The following is a 17,187-nucleotide window of genomic DNA, read 5'->3' on the forward strand; positions in this document are numbered from 1 at the left end:
AGCGCAACTTTTCTGTCCTCTGAGATGATTTTTAAAAAAAATGGTCTAAAAAGTAAACAGTGTTAACGGATATAATTTTAATTGTGTCTCTTTAATGAAATATTTACAACATATACTCTTTAATAGCATTATGCTAGTGTTGAAAGGTTAAAATGGACAGAATGGGCATGTAATAAACCACTTCATTTATTTTATTTATTAAGATTCAGGTAGTCAAAAGTGCCCCTACTGATAATTGGTCTGTTCATTTGTGAACATGTCCAATTATTGTCAGCGCAATTGGAAATGAGTAAAATAAATCCACACAGAATAGCAATGTAATTACATGCAGGCTCCGCCCATGCCCCGCCCACATCAATATATTATGCAATGTTTGCTAGTTATAAATTAAGCAAGGCGTTTTTATTCACACGCTCTTCACAGTTAACTAACTAGTTGATCATTTTGCCTGTATTAAATGTAAATATTACTTTAGTGTAAATTAACTTCAACCTCACACCAACTGGACTGTTTTGGAGCCACTTCTGTTGGATTACAGTCAAGATGTTTTGACCGCAGTAGGCTACTGAGTACCAGTTTGTTTGTGGGTGAAACAAGCGGAATTTATCATGCTTGGCTGGGTGCCAAGTGGAGGCGCGACATATTGGTCAGGTCACCGAGGATACCTACTAATAGTGAAGAAATAATTAACTCTTTTAATAGTTCTTATCTTTATTCTTAAAATGCAGCTTTGCCTGCTGCTCTGTTGTGTTAGATTGAGTCCTCTGGAGTCGCTCGCCGCTCCCCGGATAATAATCTCCACACTGCGCGATTAAAACCCTCGCTGCTTTTGCCTCATTCGGGTCGCTTCAGACTGAAACGTGGGGTCTGTAAGCATGGCAGGCATTCCCAAATCTTTTGCTCATGTGCTCACAGGCTTTCTAATAACAGTAATCTCAGGATTAAGAGCCAGCTCTCTGCAACAGGTTTTCGTCAAGGATATTGTAGCTGTTTACGGAGAAAACGGCTCACTGGATCTCAATAGCATTAACAGTTTATTGGACACAATTGTGCATGACAAATTGGATCCGAACATTCCTCTGCATGCTCAGGTAAACTAGTTACTAAACTTGGAAATAATACTTGACGTTTTATATTTTAGGCATTTGAGAGCAAACTTGTAAAATTGGACTTGTTTGCTCATTCTCAACCTTATTTCATTGATCTGTGTCCCTGTTTATCAGTGTGTGTCTGGTGTAGATATTCTGGGGCACTATGGACTTCAGAATTTATCTCATCTGACAGAGGAACATCTGGTTACGGTCTGCCCGGCTCTTCTCAACCAAGCTGTGCTGCCACCCTGTTCAAATGAACCTCCGGGGCACAATGAACCTAATGCTCGTGGTGAGTCTTCATTAGCTGAAAAACTTAATATCTGAACTTTCCAAGTCTATAGTAAGCATAGTCAAAGACATTTTTCTCCAAAACAGCATGCATTTAGATTTTGTATCCTCTCAGTGTAAAAACAGCAGAGAATGACAGGAGGTTTGCTATCTTGAAATAAGTTACAGGCTATATAAATTATATATGGAATATTGGATACTTTATATTAATTCACTGTGGTAATTAAAGTAATTATTAATCTCAAAGCAAATCTCAAATGAAAAAAAGTTTAAATTATTATTATTTTTTTTTTGTATTAGTAGTATTTTTGTACTGATTTTATGTTTATTTAGCCTAAACATTAAAATAGTATTTCATTATTATAATAGCAACCAAATACTGTATTACAGTAATGAAACTGTAAGGATTATTCTCACAGCTGAGAATAATGGAAGTTCACTTGTTTAATTGTCTCAATAATAATGCTACAAAGCAATATTTTTTCTTTATGCAAAACATCTCATCAAATTGATGCAAAACAATCTCAGAAGACAAAAAAAATAAAATTATTTAAATTAGTGCTGGTCATATCTTCAAATATAATGTCACAAAACAAAAATCACTCCTTATGCAAAATTGCATGTAACTTGATGAAAAAAATATATTTGTACTGTATAAAATTATAAAATATATAATATACAATAATAATACACTGTATTACAGTAATGAAAATCACAGTTGAGAATATTAGCAATTATACCCAATTGTGTTTAATTGGTTTAAAAATAATGTCACAAAGAAAAAAAAAAAAAACTATTTAAATAATTGAATTTTTTAATATGCAAGAAAAAATGTACTGTATTATAGTAATGGAATTCCCCATTAAGAATAATGACAAGTGAGTTTAATTGTCCAAAAAAAGTATGAAAAAAACAACCTCTCATGGAGAGTTACAATGGTTGAACTAAAACTAAAACCATTAAACCATTTTTTTAGTTAGTTGTCAAGACAAAATGTAATCATTTTCATTTAGTTGTATAATTACAATGTACAAAAATAATTCAAACTAAATCAGAAATAAAAACGATTAAAAACTATATGGACATACCAAAACAAAAAATGAATAACAAATTTTAAAAAACATAAAAAAAAAAAAAATACTGAAAATGATGATGAAAATAAATAAATAATAAATAAATAAATAAAACTACAATATTATTTCAATGATCTCAATGCAAAACAGTACAGTCTTTTACTATAATAGAGAAAAAATACTGCTTTCAAGTAATAAAATGTCAATGTCAAAATATTTTTTTTTCGCTATTTTTAATTCAGCAATGAAAGTAGTTGAGAATATTGGCAGTTACAGACAATTATGGTTTGTTCTCTTAAAAATAATGTTACAAAGCAAAAATATATATTTTTTTTATGCAAAACAAAAATTTCCCTATGCCTAAGTTTAACTGTGTGAGCTTTCCCTGTTCTTTCTGCACACAGTATGGGGATTTGGCTTCTTGGCTGTTACCATCATTAATCTGGCCTCACTGCTGGGTTTGACTCTCATTCCTGTAACTAAAAAGCCCTACTTCCCCAAAGTGCTCACCTACTTCATTGGTCTAGCTGTTGGCACTCTCTTCTCCAATGCTGCTCTCCAACTTATACCTGAGGTAAAATGATTTTCCATTTCTCACTTTACGCCATTCACATAGTTTGCATTAGCTCCCTTTCTGTGCTTTCTCCGAGTCATTTAGGTCAGTTTAAGGACAGTCCTCTAAGAGACTGTTGAAGGTCACACTAGTGGCACAACGTGATTATGAACCCAGTCACCTAGACTGGTTCATTCTTGCTTCATAGAAACACTGAAATCAACTTCCAACTGACAAGCTACCATTTTACATCTTTAACTGCCTTTTTATCAGGAGCATGATGCTGATGCAGATTATTTATGTTTAAAGTGATTGCATTGTAGTAAAATGCAAAATGCTCTTTGAACTGGACTCATTCATTCATTTTTATTTTTCAGAAGATTGCAAATGTTGCAGATGTTTCTTGATATGTGATGACATGATCGTTGCATGACGTCAAGTTTGTTTTGCAATGATTATATGTTGTAATATTTATTTTGGGTTTGCTGTTTAACTTGAACTAATAAAGTGTATGTGTACACAGGGAACTCTGGATATCTAGTTTAACTTGCTCAAAGACACAATTAAATGATTAATACCTCTAACTGAACAGGCCTTCGGGTTTGACCCAAATTCGGACGGTTACGTTTCCAAAGCTGTTGGGATCTTTGGTGGATTCTACGCGCTGTACGTCACAGAAAAAATCCTCAGGATAGTCCTGAAACCAGACCATAAGGTGGGTTCATCTGAATGGTGTATAAGAGCTTAATTTGTGCAATTTTGTTTTGATATAATTGTAAACTCATCAACAGTAATAAAATACATAATTACATGGCTAGAATACTTGATTCTGATTGATCAGTCACAGCATTTTGCTGTCAAATATTTCACTTTGCAGTCTGTTTCATATGTAATTAAATATTTATACTCAAACCAATATAACACATCTGATACTATACGATAAATACAGTAGTTGCAAAATGAGCAGGATCGTGCACAGTCAGCTGGTTATCACTGAAACAGCTTTTTCAAGATGATAAAAAGTTTATTTTGTGATAATGAACTGTTGACTGTATATTATCTCATACGCCATAACCATATGTAATTGCAATTAACTGCAAATAAACAGCAGAGCTTCCTTTTGGGTAATGACAGATATGTCGTATATTAAGATGTACATACAGTAATCATATGATTTGCTTTCAGCATGGCCACGGTCACAGTCACTTTCAGCCCCCAGAGAGCGTCCAGCAGAACGGCGTCATCAATACGGTGGACTCTGAATTCAACTTTAACAGTGGCGACAAAGCCAGCATAACCTCAGACCTTCCAGCGGAGCAGGTACAACTGGCCAGATCTCACAAAAACTACACATAATGCCAAGAGACATGCGAATGGCCTAAATATAGCCGTAAGTTACACAAACAGTATAAAAATAGCAAACAGTTTGGAAAAGAAAAACAATACTCATTTATTCCCCCATGTAGTGAAGCTAAAACTTGAAATTGTAGTAAAACTACATTTTTACATTTTCTGCATAAATTTTCTGCTAGTGTGTACTAGATGGTTGCTTACTAATCCAAGTAAGTATAATATAAAGAAAATCTAAGAAATAAAAAATGTATCACCGTAACCACAAAAATATAACAGCAGAAATATTACAGCACCAAAATAGCAGCACAACCGTTTTAAAATTTGATAGCAGCAGATCAGCATAGAATGATTTCTGAAGAATCATGCATCACAGGAATAAATGATATTTTAAAATATAGTTGAGGTCAAAACTTTACATCCCCGTTTCAGAATTTGCAAAATGTTAAATATTTTATCAAAATAACAGGGATCATACAAAATGCATGTTACTGCTTATTTAGTACTGACCTAAATAAGATATTTCACTTAAAAGATGTTTACATATAGTCCACAAGAATAAATAATAGCTGAATTTTTAATAATGACCCTGTTCAAAAGTTTACATCCCCTTGATTTTTAATACTATGTTGTTACATGAATGATCCACAGCTGTGTTTTTCCTTCAGAAAAAATCCTTCAGATCCCACAAATTATTTGGTTTTCCTGCATTTTTGTGTATTTGAACCCTTTCCAATAATGACTGTGTGATTTTTTTGATCAATCTTTTCACACTGAGGACAACTGAGGGAGTCAATTGTAACTATTATAGAAGGTTCAAACGCTCGCTGATGCATCAAAAGGAAAAAACATGCATTAAGAGCCGAGGGGTGAAAACAGAATGGAGATGTGTACATTTTTCTTGTTTTGCCTAAGTATTGTATTTTTTTTTATTTTGTACTGCCCTTCAGAGGCTAAAGAAAATTTAGCACATTCTGAAAGGGGGATTTAAACTTTTGACCTCAACTATACATTAAAAAGGAAAATATAAAACATTTAAAATTGTGAAAATATTTCACACTATTACTATTTTACTATATTTTAGAAAATAAATGCAAGCATGGTAAACCTAAGAGACTTCTTTCAAAAACATCTTATAGATCAAAACATTTTACCAACCCCAAACTTTTGAAGGGTAGTTAATAATATAAACATAAATAAATATAAATATAAATATAAATTAGCCAGTTATTCCCAGTTGAAATAAAGCTAAAACTAGTTGAAGAAATTGTGAACTTCTTGTAGTAAAACCAGTTTTTACATTTTCTCTGGTGCTTGTCCATTCAAAAACAAGATGCCAAGCAATTGCTTTGCGGTTGCTAAGGTGTTTTGGGTGGTTGCATGCTCTTAAAAAGCCCAGCTTGTCAAGTCTCTATGATAGTCTGCTCTCTGTAAAGGGCTTAGGAAGCTCACTGAATGTAAGTCTGTGGGATTCTGTGTTTACTTTTGTGCACCCCTCTTCTCAACAAGCCACATGATTTGAGGTAACATTCCTGTCTGTGGATTAGTGTTTAAATATGAATCTCAATTGTTCTGCATGTCTCTGTGTGAACGAATGGCACAGAGGCGCAGTTTTGTTTACTACACACATACTGAAGCACGTGTGACGCTTGCTGTGTTTTCAGCCTCTGCTGCCTCAATATACATGTACACGTGAACATAATCTCTAAAACTGCTCTGAGAGTCACTTCATGAGCAGTTTTATCGTTTCCTTTGAGAAAAACCAAAACTATCATAATAGCATATACAAACAGAAACTTAAAGATCTTCACAGAAACCTGTCAAAATAAAAGTTTGGTTTAACTTGAAGAAACTGTGACAGAAATATATTACTTAATGTAATGATAGTACTACTAGTAGTAATAAAAATATTATTAAAACATTATTTAAGGAATATTTACCAGAAAAAACAAATATTTACCAGAAAAATGTAAATACAAAACAGAGTATTAATGAAAAAAGCTATAAACTAATTTTTATAAAAATCTATTATTTAGTGATGCTTTTGATTATTAAAATTTAATGAAACCATTAAAATGAAATTCAGAAAATTATTGGAAAACAGAATTTGGTAGAAATCAAACTAAACTTGGGGAAAAATAAAATGTATTTCATAGGGCCTTAAAAATGTAATTTTTTGTTAAAATTTTAATTAATTGCTGTTAAATTGTGTAAGTTTCAGGATTTCGATTAATTAGACATTCTTTTTGATTGATTAAATTTAACCATTAAAACAGAGTCTAAAAAAATTAAAACAGAAAAACAGAATTAGGGGGAAAAAAACAGATTTCATAGGGCCCTACAATAGTTAGATTTTGTTATAGATTTGCTTAAACCCCCATATGTGACCCTGGACCACAAAACAAGTCAGAAGTAGCACAGGTATGGGTCAAAATTATCGATTTTTCTTTTATGCCAAAAATCATTCGAATATTAAGTAAAGATCATGTTCCTTTAAGATATTCTGTAAATTTTCTACTGTACATATGTCATACTTAATTGTTTGATTAGTAATATGTATTGCTAAGAACTTCATTAGGACATCTTTAAAGGTGATTTTCTCAATATTTTGATTTTTTTGCACCCTCAGATTTCACATTTTCAAATAGTTATATCTCGGCCAAATATTGTCCTATTCTAACAAACCATACATGCTGTAAATCTCAATTTCAAAAAACTGACCTTTATAAATGTTTTTGTGGTCGAGGGTCACATATAAGCAATTATATCAATGATGCTTTGTTTAGTAAACACCTCTAATTTTTATGACATCTATAAAGACTGTTTGATTATCGCAACAGTAAGCAATTTTAGATTACTCTAAGGTGTCATTATCAAATATAGATAAATACTAATTATTTGTCATGACAACAAGGCTATTACCCTATTAAGTGTAACAGCAGACTGCAGTCAATGGTTAAACCAGATTCTCAGGTCATGTGATAACAGTTCTCCTTCAGCAAGATCAAATAGAGTTGAAGTTGAAAACCCCCAATCAGCTTCCATTAGCATTTAAGACAACATGACTGGAGTGTTTTAAAAAGCAGTTTTTGGTAAAGAATTAAGAAGTTCATAGTGTACAGGTCAGTGCAACTTACAGTCCAGCTGTAGAGACACACACAGCTGTGTTTGCTTTCATCTGTCACAGCTGCCAGCAGAAACAAGATTGTCTTCTGAGCTTTGACCTACATCACGAGCACCATGCATTTTGACCCTGAAACAATACAAAAAGTTAGACCTTGGGGCTAAAAGTAAATAGTATTTGAAATATGAACCTAGGGTTGAAGCTCAAGAGGGTACAGTAATGTTGTTAATAGGAAATGAGGCTTTAATGTAGATGTGAACGTCGTTGCAGGGGTCTTGCAGATGGCTCAGAGGAAGACGGCTGGCCAGTGTGAAGACAGTGGCATGGATGATTTCCCTCAGCGATGCTCTACACAACTTCATTGACGGACTGGCCATCGGCGCCTCGTTCACCGTGTCTATTCTCAGCGGCTTTAGCACTTCTATCGCTATCGTCTGTGAGGAATTCCCTCATGAGCTGGGTAAGAGAAATACTGGCTCTTTTACTCAACTGTTGTCCATATGACAAACCACCTCTATGACTATTGCCCTTTGAATGTTGACCTTTACTAAAAGTGAAGAGTGAAACACAGATGTGAAGCATATTTGTTTTCTGTCTCCCCCTGTAGGCGACTTCATTATCCTGCTGAACGCAGGGTTGAGCGTTCCACAGGCCATCTTCTTTAACCTGCTGTCTGCTATGTCCTGCTATGTGGGCCTGGTCCTGGGTATCTTGTTGGGTAGCGCTTTTGCCCCCAGTATCATCTTTGCCTTCGCTGGTGGCATGTTTCTTTACATCTCCTTGGCTGATATGGTAAGAACAGTATGGGTCACATAACATCACATTCATCATGAAACAGACAGATTAAGAACAGATTAAATTGTCAAAACTGACAGTAAATACATTTTTAATGTTAGAAAAGATTTCTATTTCAACACTGCAAAAAATATTTTCTTGGCTGCTTTCCTGTACAAATAAATAAGACAGTCTTAAAGGAGAAGTCCAGTCCAGGTCAACAATTCACAAATAATTTACTCACCCCCTTGTCATCCAAGATGTTTATGTCTTTCTGTCGTCAGTCGTGAAGAAATTATGGTTTTTGAGGAAGACATTTCAGGATTTTTCTCCATATAATGGACATTGGTGCCCTGATTTTGAACTTCCAAAATGCAGTTTAAATGCAGCTTCAAAGGACTCTAAAGAAGGGTCTTATCTAGCGAAACGATTGGTCATTTTTCTCTGAAAATAACATTTTTTATACGTTTTAAGCACAAACTCTCATGTAGCACAGGCTCTGGGATGTGCGTCCACGACGCTACGTACTGTTGAATCACGGCGAAAGTTTGCACGGAATGTAGGTGGAACCACAGAACCAGTGTTTACAAAGCGACCGCGCAAAGACTAAGAAAGTGCAAGTAGGTTTGTAAATGCTGTTTACAAACAAAAAGGTACAACGACGTCGTCCTCTCAAGTTGTAGGAGAAAATAAGATGGAGTTTTTCGCCATAGTACACAGATGATAAACTTACACCTGATTCATAGTAGTGATGGGAAGTTCGGATCATTTTACCGACTCGGACCTTTGAGTCTCGTTCAGCAAAATGAACAAATCTTTTTTTGAGTCATTTCGTTCATTTTAGCAAAATATAATTAAAATGTTACGTGTTACTTCCCTAATACATCTACTGCTTACTCAAACGTTGATCACATTACAAACAAGACAAAACTATAATGCTATAAGAAACAGAAAAGATTAATTCATTGTTTACCTGGGTTTTTAGTCTATGATTAGCTCACCTCACATCTTATCTGACAAATTTTCAAGTTTAAGTCGTTCGTTCATCACCTGACAGCCCCATAAGAAGAACGAACAACTTGAAAAACCCGAAGACTCGAAACAGGTGAACTAATTCCAGTACAGAATCTAATAGGATGTTGCGCATGTGCAACTGAACGAATCACTCCCCGAGACGACTCGTTCTTCCCGAGTCACATTAAAGATTCGTTCAAAATGAAAGAATCGTTCAAGAACAACCCATTACTAATTCAGAGCGTCGTGGACGCGCATCCCAGAGCCTGTCCTACATGAGCTTTTGTGCTTAAAAAGTATACAAATTTTTATTTTCAGAAAAAAATGACAGATCGTTTCGCTAGATAAGACCCTTCTTCCTCGGCTGGGATCGTTTAGAGCCCTTTGAAGTGGAATTTAAATTACATTTTGGAAGTTTGGGGCACCAGAAAATTTTTTTCAGAAAACAAGACTTAATATTTAGTTATTTTGCTTCTCAAGTAACTATGTCTAAATTGAAGAATTTCTAGACATTTGCACTGGAAAAAACACAAAAATACTCATTAAGATTTTATTTTATTTTTTTTGCATTTTCTTTTTCTTTTCTGAAAATCCTACAAAAAATATTAAGCAGCACAACTGTTTTCAACATTCACAAGTGTTTCAAATCAGAATATTAGAATGATTTCTGAAGGATCATGTGATACTAAAGACTGGAGTAATAACTGCTTTGCCATTACAGAAATAAATTCTATTTTTAAACATGTTAAAATAGTAAACAAAGTGTTTACTGTATTTTTGTTTAAATAAATGCAGCTTTAGTTGAACACTTAAAAAAAAACTTTAACTTTTGAACAGAACAGTAATTCAGTGCTAGCATTTCAATTTACAAAATTTAGGGTTTTTTCATGATTTAAGCTAAATAAGAAACATTATGTTAACATAATATGTTTATTGCTTATTTTAATAATATCACTATATTACTGTATTTTCTATCAAATAAATGCAGATTTGTTCAGCAGAAAATACTTAAACAATTAAAATATTTTTGAACAAAGCAGTAATGGACCCTTTTCACAAGACAGTGATGATGTGTTTCAGTGGTCATCTGTATTGTAAATCCTCTGAAGTTTTTTAGATTTTATTTTTTAAAAATGTATGTGCATTTCTAACACTATCATTTGTATTATATCACCTCTGCATCAAATTACAAAAAAACTAGTTGACGCCAATGCGAGGGTGTTTCCAATGCAGCGTCTATAGGAGGGACGGTAAATTTGAGATTATCTCTTCTGACTGCTGTTATCAGTCTCTCTCAGTTTTTTCCTTTTTTTTGAAGGTGTGGAAACACTATTGTGAAGTTTTTCTTTTGCTATTTGAGCAAATGGGAATGCAAAAATATATTTGTGGTACTCTCTCATTAATTTCTCTTGAAGTTTACTCAACAGTGATGACTTCCACTGCTGAGAAACACGGAAATATGAAAAAGGTCTATTCACTGCTAGCATTTCAGCATTTAGGGATTTTTTTCCCATGAGTTAAAAAAGAAATATTATGTTACAATTTTTGTCAGAATTTGCTTATTTTTAAATTTCACAATATTTGAAAGTTTTTACTGTATTTTTGATCAAATAAATGCAGCTTTGGTGAGCATAAAAGACTTAAAAAAAACATTTTAAAGAAACAAACCCTATAATTTTTGAACAGAACAGTAATTCAGTGCTAGTACTTTAACTTGCAGCACTTAGATGTTTTTTCCTATGACTTGAGCTCAAAAAGAAACATTAAGTTACCATTTTTGTCAAAAATGCATTGCTTATTTTAAATATCACAGTATTTGAAAGTTTTTACGGTATTTTTGACCAAATAAATTCAGCTTTGTTGAGCATAAAATACTTTTTTTTTTTTTTTTAAAAATCAACCTTTAAACTTTTAAACCGGGCAGTAATGAACCCTTTTCACAAGACTGTGATGATGCGTATGTGGGTCATTCCACGAAATCGGTGCCTTTTGCGTCCCTAAAAAAATAATAAATAAATCAACATAGATTTAATATAACAACAAATAAATGTACTATGTATGCTTTCAGCAATATTAAATAAAAAAAGTCAATTAAATATTATTTTAAAAAATTTAAATAGCATTTATTTATGCTGGTAAGGATAAGGTTTCTGACCTGTCCCTCACTATGATTTTTCTTTTTCAGCAGGACCTTAAATTTGCAAAATGAAGGCGAAATGATATTAAAATCACATTTGCATATTGTTCTAAATATAGTCTCATTGTTAAACAATGTTTCTCACATTAGTATGCATAGTATGCAAAAAAAAAAAATTATATATATATATATATATATAAATATGTCCTTTGATTTCATGTCAGCCCTGTTACCCTCATCAAAAAACTCTTAAAATAAAATAAAATAATGTACATTCAAGTGACATTATTTTTAGGAGTCTACATCATCTCTCAACCAGGATTCCAACACTTAAAACGCAAGCATGTTTCTCTCACTCCTCTATAATGTTTTATTTTTGATGATTTATGAGGTTTCACTGTAATGTCAATCCCGTTACCATTTTTAAAATGTAAATTGAAACAATTATTTCTTACGTTTAATATAATCAGTATCTACAAGTAAAATAATTTCAAAGTGTATGTGCTTTTGTGCACTTCACTATTGGCTAGCAATTGGCAAATTAGTTTGAAATTGTCAAACCTGTTACTTTTCAGAGTAGCATGTTTTGACGTGGGTAACAGGGATGACATTGATTATGTTTGACACTATTTTTAAAGACTGCCTTTGTAAAATTCAAACATTTTAAAGGCCCCCCTCGATATATTATTGAGCTAATGCCTGAATCATTCAGTGGCATGTGTTTTAATTAAACTATAGTATCTAGTAACACTTGTGTCGGTAACAGGGTTGACAAAAATACCAAAACATGAGGTAGAAAAATAGTCATAAAATAATAAATTAAATAGCCTGAGATGGCACAATACAATTTCTTGACATTTTAAGCTGTCTTCATTTCCTGGATATTTTAAAAATATTGATTAAACATTTTATTTCTTAATTTTTACAAGTGGAAAAGGCATTTCGTGGAATGACCCATGTGCATTTATAACACTATTATTTGTATTCCATCACCTTTGCATCAAATTACAAAAAAAACTAGTTAACGCTAATGCGAGGGTGTTTCCAATGCAGCATCTATAGGAGGGACGTAAATTTGAGATTATCTCTTCTGACTGCCGTTATCAGTCTCTCTCAGTTTTTTTTTTTCTTTTTTCTTTTGCTATTTGAGCAAATGGGAATGCAAAAATATATTTGTGGTACTCTGCCATTAATTTCTATTGAAGTTTACCCAACTATGACGACTGCTGCTGCTGAGAAACTTGGAAATGTGAAAAAAGTCCATTCACTGCTAGCATTTTAACGTAGAGCATTTAGGGTTTTTTTTTCCTTGAGATTTGAGCTTTTTTTGAGATTTTTGTCAAAATGTATTCCTTTTTTTAAATATAACAATATTTTAACTTTTTGCTGCATTTTTGACCAAATAAATGCTTTGGTGAGCATAAAACCATTTTTTAAAAACTTCAATGAAACAAGTAATTCAATTCTAGCATTTTAACTTACAGCATTTATGTTTTTTTTGTATGATTGGAGCTAAATAAGAGACATCAGTTTAACATTTTTGTCAGAACTTATTGCTTATTTTTAAATATCACAATATTTGAACGTTTTCACTGTATTTTTGATCAAATAAATACAGCTTTGGTGAGCATAAAAGACTTTTTAAAAAACTTCTTAAAGAAATAAACCCTTTAATTTAAACTTACAAAATTTAGTTTTTTTTCATGATTTGAGCTAAATAAGAAATGTTAATGTTACTACTTTTGTCAGAATGTATTGCTTATTTTAATAATATCACAATATTGGTAAGTTTTTACTATATTTTTAATCAAATAATTGCAGCTTTGTTAAGCATAAAACACTTTTTTAACATAAAAAAATCTACCTTTAAATTTTTGAACGAACAGTAATAAACCCTTTTCACAAGACTGTGATGACGTTTCAACAGTCATCAGCATTGTAATCCTTAAAAGTTTTTTATATTTAGATTTTTGTTTAATGTATGTGCATTTATAACACTATACTTTGTATTCCATCACCTTTGCATCAAATTACAAAAAATCTAGTTAACGCTAATGCGAGGGTGTTTCCAATGCAGCGTCTATAGGAGGGACGGTAAATTTGAGATGATCTCTTCTCAATGCCATTATCAGTTTCAGTTTGTTTTTTTTAAAGTAACAATATGCAAAAAATATGCTTGTGGTACTCTCTCATTAATTTCTCTTGAAGTTTACCAAACTATGACGACTTCCACTGCTGAGAAACCCGGACATGTGTAAAAGGTCCATTTACTGCTAGCATTTTAACTTACAGCATTTAGGGATTTTTCCCCTCATGTTTTGTGCTAAATAAGAAACATTATTTTACATTTTTTGCAGAATTTATTGCTCATTTTTAATTATCATAATATGATAAAGTTTTTACTGTATTTTTTGACCAAACAAAAGTTGTGTGCACTTATAACACTATGATTTGTATTATATTACCTTTGTATCAAATTACATAAAAACTAGTTAACGGTACTGCGAGGGTGTGTCCATGCGGCATCTATAGGAGGGACGGTAAATTTGACATTATCTCTTCTGACTGCCGTTATCAGTCTCTCTCACTTTTTTTTTCTTCCTTTTTCTGAAAGTTGTGAAAACACTATTGTATGAGTTTTTCTTTTGCTATTTGAGCAACCCGGAAATGTGAAAAAGGTCCATTCACTGCTGGCATTTTAACTTACAACATTTTAACTTAATTTGTGCTAAATAAGAAACATTGTTACCTTTTTTTCAGAATTTATTACATGTTTCTAAATATCACAATATTTTGAAGATATTACTGTATTTTGGATCAAATTAATGCAGCTTTGGTGAGCATAAAAGACTTCATAAAAAAATAAAAATAAAATAATAATAATAATAATAATAATAAATTATAATAATAATAAACATTTTAAAGAAATAAACCCTTTAATTTTTAAACAGAACAGTAACTTAGTGCTAGCATTTTAACTTACAGCAAACTTTGGATTTTTGGGATTTTTTTCCATGATTTGAACATTGTGTTACCATTTTGGTCAGAATGTATTGCTTATTTTTAAATATCACAATATTTGAAAGTTTTGTCTACTTTATTTTTGACCAAATAAATGCAGCTTTGTTGAGCAGGAAAAAAAATAAATAATCAACCCTTAAACGTTTGAACAGAACAGTAATTCACTGCTAGCATTTTAACTTACAGCATGTTATTGTTGTTGTTGTTTTTTTTTTCAATGATTTGAGCTCAAAAAGAAACATGTTACCATTTTAGTCAGAATGTACTGCTTATTTTTAAAAATCCCAATAAATCATCATGGTTCTATACTGACACCTAGAGGCAAAATAGCCACCTACATATGACAACCTGCTGTGTAAAACAAAACATCCCTTATTAAAGAAGAAGTCCACTTCCAGAACAACAATTTACAGATAATGTACTCACCTCCTTGTCATCCAAGATGTTCATGTCTTTCTTTCTTCAGTCGTAAAGAAATTATGTTTTTTGAGGAAAACATTTCAGTATTTTTCTCCATATAATGGACTGATATGGTGCCCCGAGTTTGAACTTCCAGAATGCAGTTTTAATGGCTCTAAACGATCCCAAATGCAGTTTGATCCCAGCAGAGGAAGAAGGGTCTTATCTAGCGAAACGATCGGTTATTGGCATAAAATTGATACAATTTATATACTTTTCAATGTCAAACGCTCGTCTTGTCTTGCTCTTCCTGAACTCTTTTTTTCCGGTTCATGACAGTTAGGGTATGTCGAAAAACTCCCATCTCATGTTCTCCCTAAACTTCAAAATCGTCCTATATCACTGTTTTACCTTTTTTGTTAAGGGTGTTTGATCTTCTTTGCATGTTCACTTTGCAAAGATTGGGTCGGTACTTCTTCAGCTTTGTAGGATGATTTTGAAATCAAAGGGAGAAAATACGTTTGGAGTTTTTCAACATACCCTAACTGTCTTGAACCAGAATACACTAGGGGTGGGAATCTTCAGGCACTTCACGATCCGATTCCGATTCTAAAACGATTCTTGATCTACCTTGATCGACCAATTAAGTCTTGCAAATACATCTTTACAACCATACATTTAAACCAAAATTGCAGTTTCTTTGCTTTTTTGTTTATAGTTGGAATCTCTGTAAGTCAGTGCTATGAATTATGAATGTGCTGTTGATGCTGTGCTACAAGATAAATCTGTGTTAACGGAGCAAATACTAACCATCTTTCGTTTTTCTCTCTCTCTCACCTAGCTGCCTGAAATGAACATGATTGCCAGCGAACAAGCGAAGAGCACGAGGGCCGATGTCATTTTTTTTGCCATCCAGAATGCAGGAATCCTGACAGGATTTGCCCTGATTCTTCTCATCACATTGTATGGTGGGAACATTAACTTGGGCTGAGCCCTCGCTTCATACCGCCCTTAATTTCTGTGCCTTTTCCAGATCCTATTCTCATTTAAACTATTTATTTGAGAAGATACTACTTTATACTATTTTTAAATCATTTATACCGTGGAAACTTGAAAATCGTTAGGTGTAAAATAATTAGATGATTTGCTGATTATTCTCAACATGTATAATTCTAGTCGTTTTTATATTGTTGTAAATACCTGACTGACTTACTAATCATGTTTTGTAGAAAAGAAAGCACACGGAGTGATTTACAGATCACATTTGGTGCTATATGAATGATGATACTTTGTACAATAGGAACTTCAAAAATCATGCAAAATAAAAAAGGACAGACCACTGTATTAAAAAGTCCAAATTTATGTCTTTTTTCCATTGGACACATCCATCTGTTATACAGCTGATGATATATCTATACATTTAGTTATTTAATATTCATTAAACACAATGTACACTTAAAAGCATCTTTAAAACAGTACAGTCAGTGCAATATCTTTACAGATCAAATTAAAAACATATTCTCTCCAAAAATATACATCTATATAGATCTCAGAACATTAATTCTAACCCACTTTACAAGTAATCAGAAAACTTCAATCACGCAAGGAGGTAAAATAACTTTAAACAGTTTTGACCGAACAAAGTTATGGAGTGAATCTCACAAAAAAAGTTCATATTTCATCCTAAAAATCAAAAGAAAAATATAATTACTTGGTTTGTTTTTTATTTTTTTTTATTTTTAAGATATTGTCAAGTATTTATACAGAATTGTAGTAAATGTGGTAGTCTCTTTAATGCAAATGTAATAAATGTAAACAAAAAATAAAAATAATAATGGATAAGGAGGATCTAATGACAATCACCAGTAGGAATCACCAAAAAAAACAAACTAAATTATGAGAATTTGGGTGAAAAATATGCTTAATTCTCATAAGAATAATGTCAATAATTTCAAATTCCAACTAAAAAAAAAAAAAAAAAAACTTAAATGTTTTAAAATTATATTTTAATATAATTATTTCTATTTTCCTTTTCCTTTTTTTAAAGATATTGTCAAGTATTCAGAATTGTAGTAAATGTGGTGCTCTCTTTAATGCAGATTAATAAATTTAAACAAAAAATAAAAATAATGGATAAGGAGGATCTAATGACAATCACCAGTAGGAATTACCAAAAAAAAAAAAAAAAAAAAATCCTAAATTATGAGAATTTGGGTGAAAAATATGCTTAATTGTCATAAGAATAATGTCAAAATGCAACATAAAATAAAAAATAAATGTAAATGTCTTAAAATTATATTTTAATATAATTATTTCTATTTTCCTTTAGATTTTTGAAGTGAAATGTTATTTTTTTATTT

At 32.1% G+C, this 17,187-nt stretch overlaps 1 protein-coding gene across 1 annotated transcript; it reads left to right on the forward strand.

Moving 5' to 3' along the window:
• The first annotated feature begins 398 nt into the window (after positions 1 to 398).
• LOC127176008 (metal cation symporter ZIP8) lies at positions 399 to 16,372 on the forward strand. Its single transcript, XM_051127410.1, has 8 exons — positions 399 to 1,091; positions 1,224 to 1,383; positions 2,860 to 3,029; positions 3,601 to 3,723; positions 4,194 to 4,328; positions 7,753 to 7,942; positions 8,090 to 8,274; positions 15,669 to 16,372. The coding sequence occupies exons 1-8, from the start codon at positions 876 to 878 to the stop codon at positions 15,816 to 15,818; spliced, it is 1,329 nt and encodes a 442-aa protein (XP_050983367.1). The 5' UTR covers positions 399 to 875; the 3' UTR covers positions 15,819 to 16,372.
• The last annotated feature ends 815 nt before the right edge of the window (positions 16,373 to 17,187 follow it).

Source organism: Labeo rohita, chromosome 14, assembly GCF_022985175.1.
Source record: "Labeo rohita strain BAU-BD-2019 chromosome 14, IGBB_LRoh.1.0, whole genome shotgun sequence".
Classification (NCBI taxonomy): Eukaryota; Metazoa; Chordata; class Actinopteri; order Cypriniformes; family Cyprinidae; genus Labeo; species Labeo rohita.

What these genes read in the sequence shown, in the direction of transcription:
- LOC127176008 (XM_051127410.1), top strand. Translation starts at nt 876, where the DNA reads ATGGCAGGCATTCCCAAATCTTTTGCTCATGTGCTCACAGGCTTTCTA. An exon ending in CAATGAACCTAATGCTCGTG is followed by an intron (nt 1,384 to 2,859) that starts GTGAGTCTTCAT and finishes TTCTGCACACAG; the next exon opens with TATGGGGATTTGGCTTCTTG. An exon ending in TCCTGAAACCAGACCATAAG is followed by an intron (nt 3,724 to 4,193) that starts GTGGGTTCATCT and finishes ATTTGCTTTCAG; the next exon opens with CATGGCCACGGTCACAGTCA.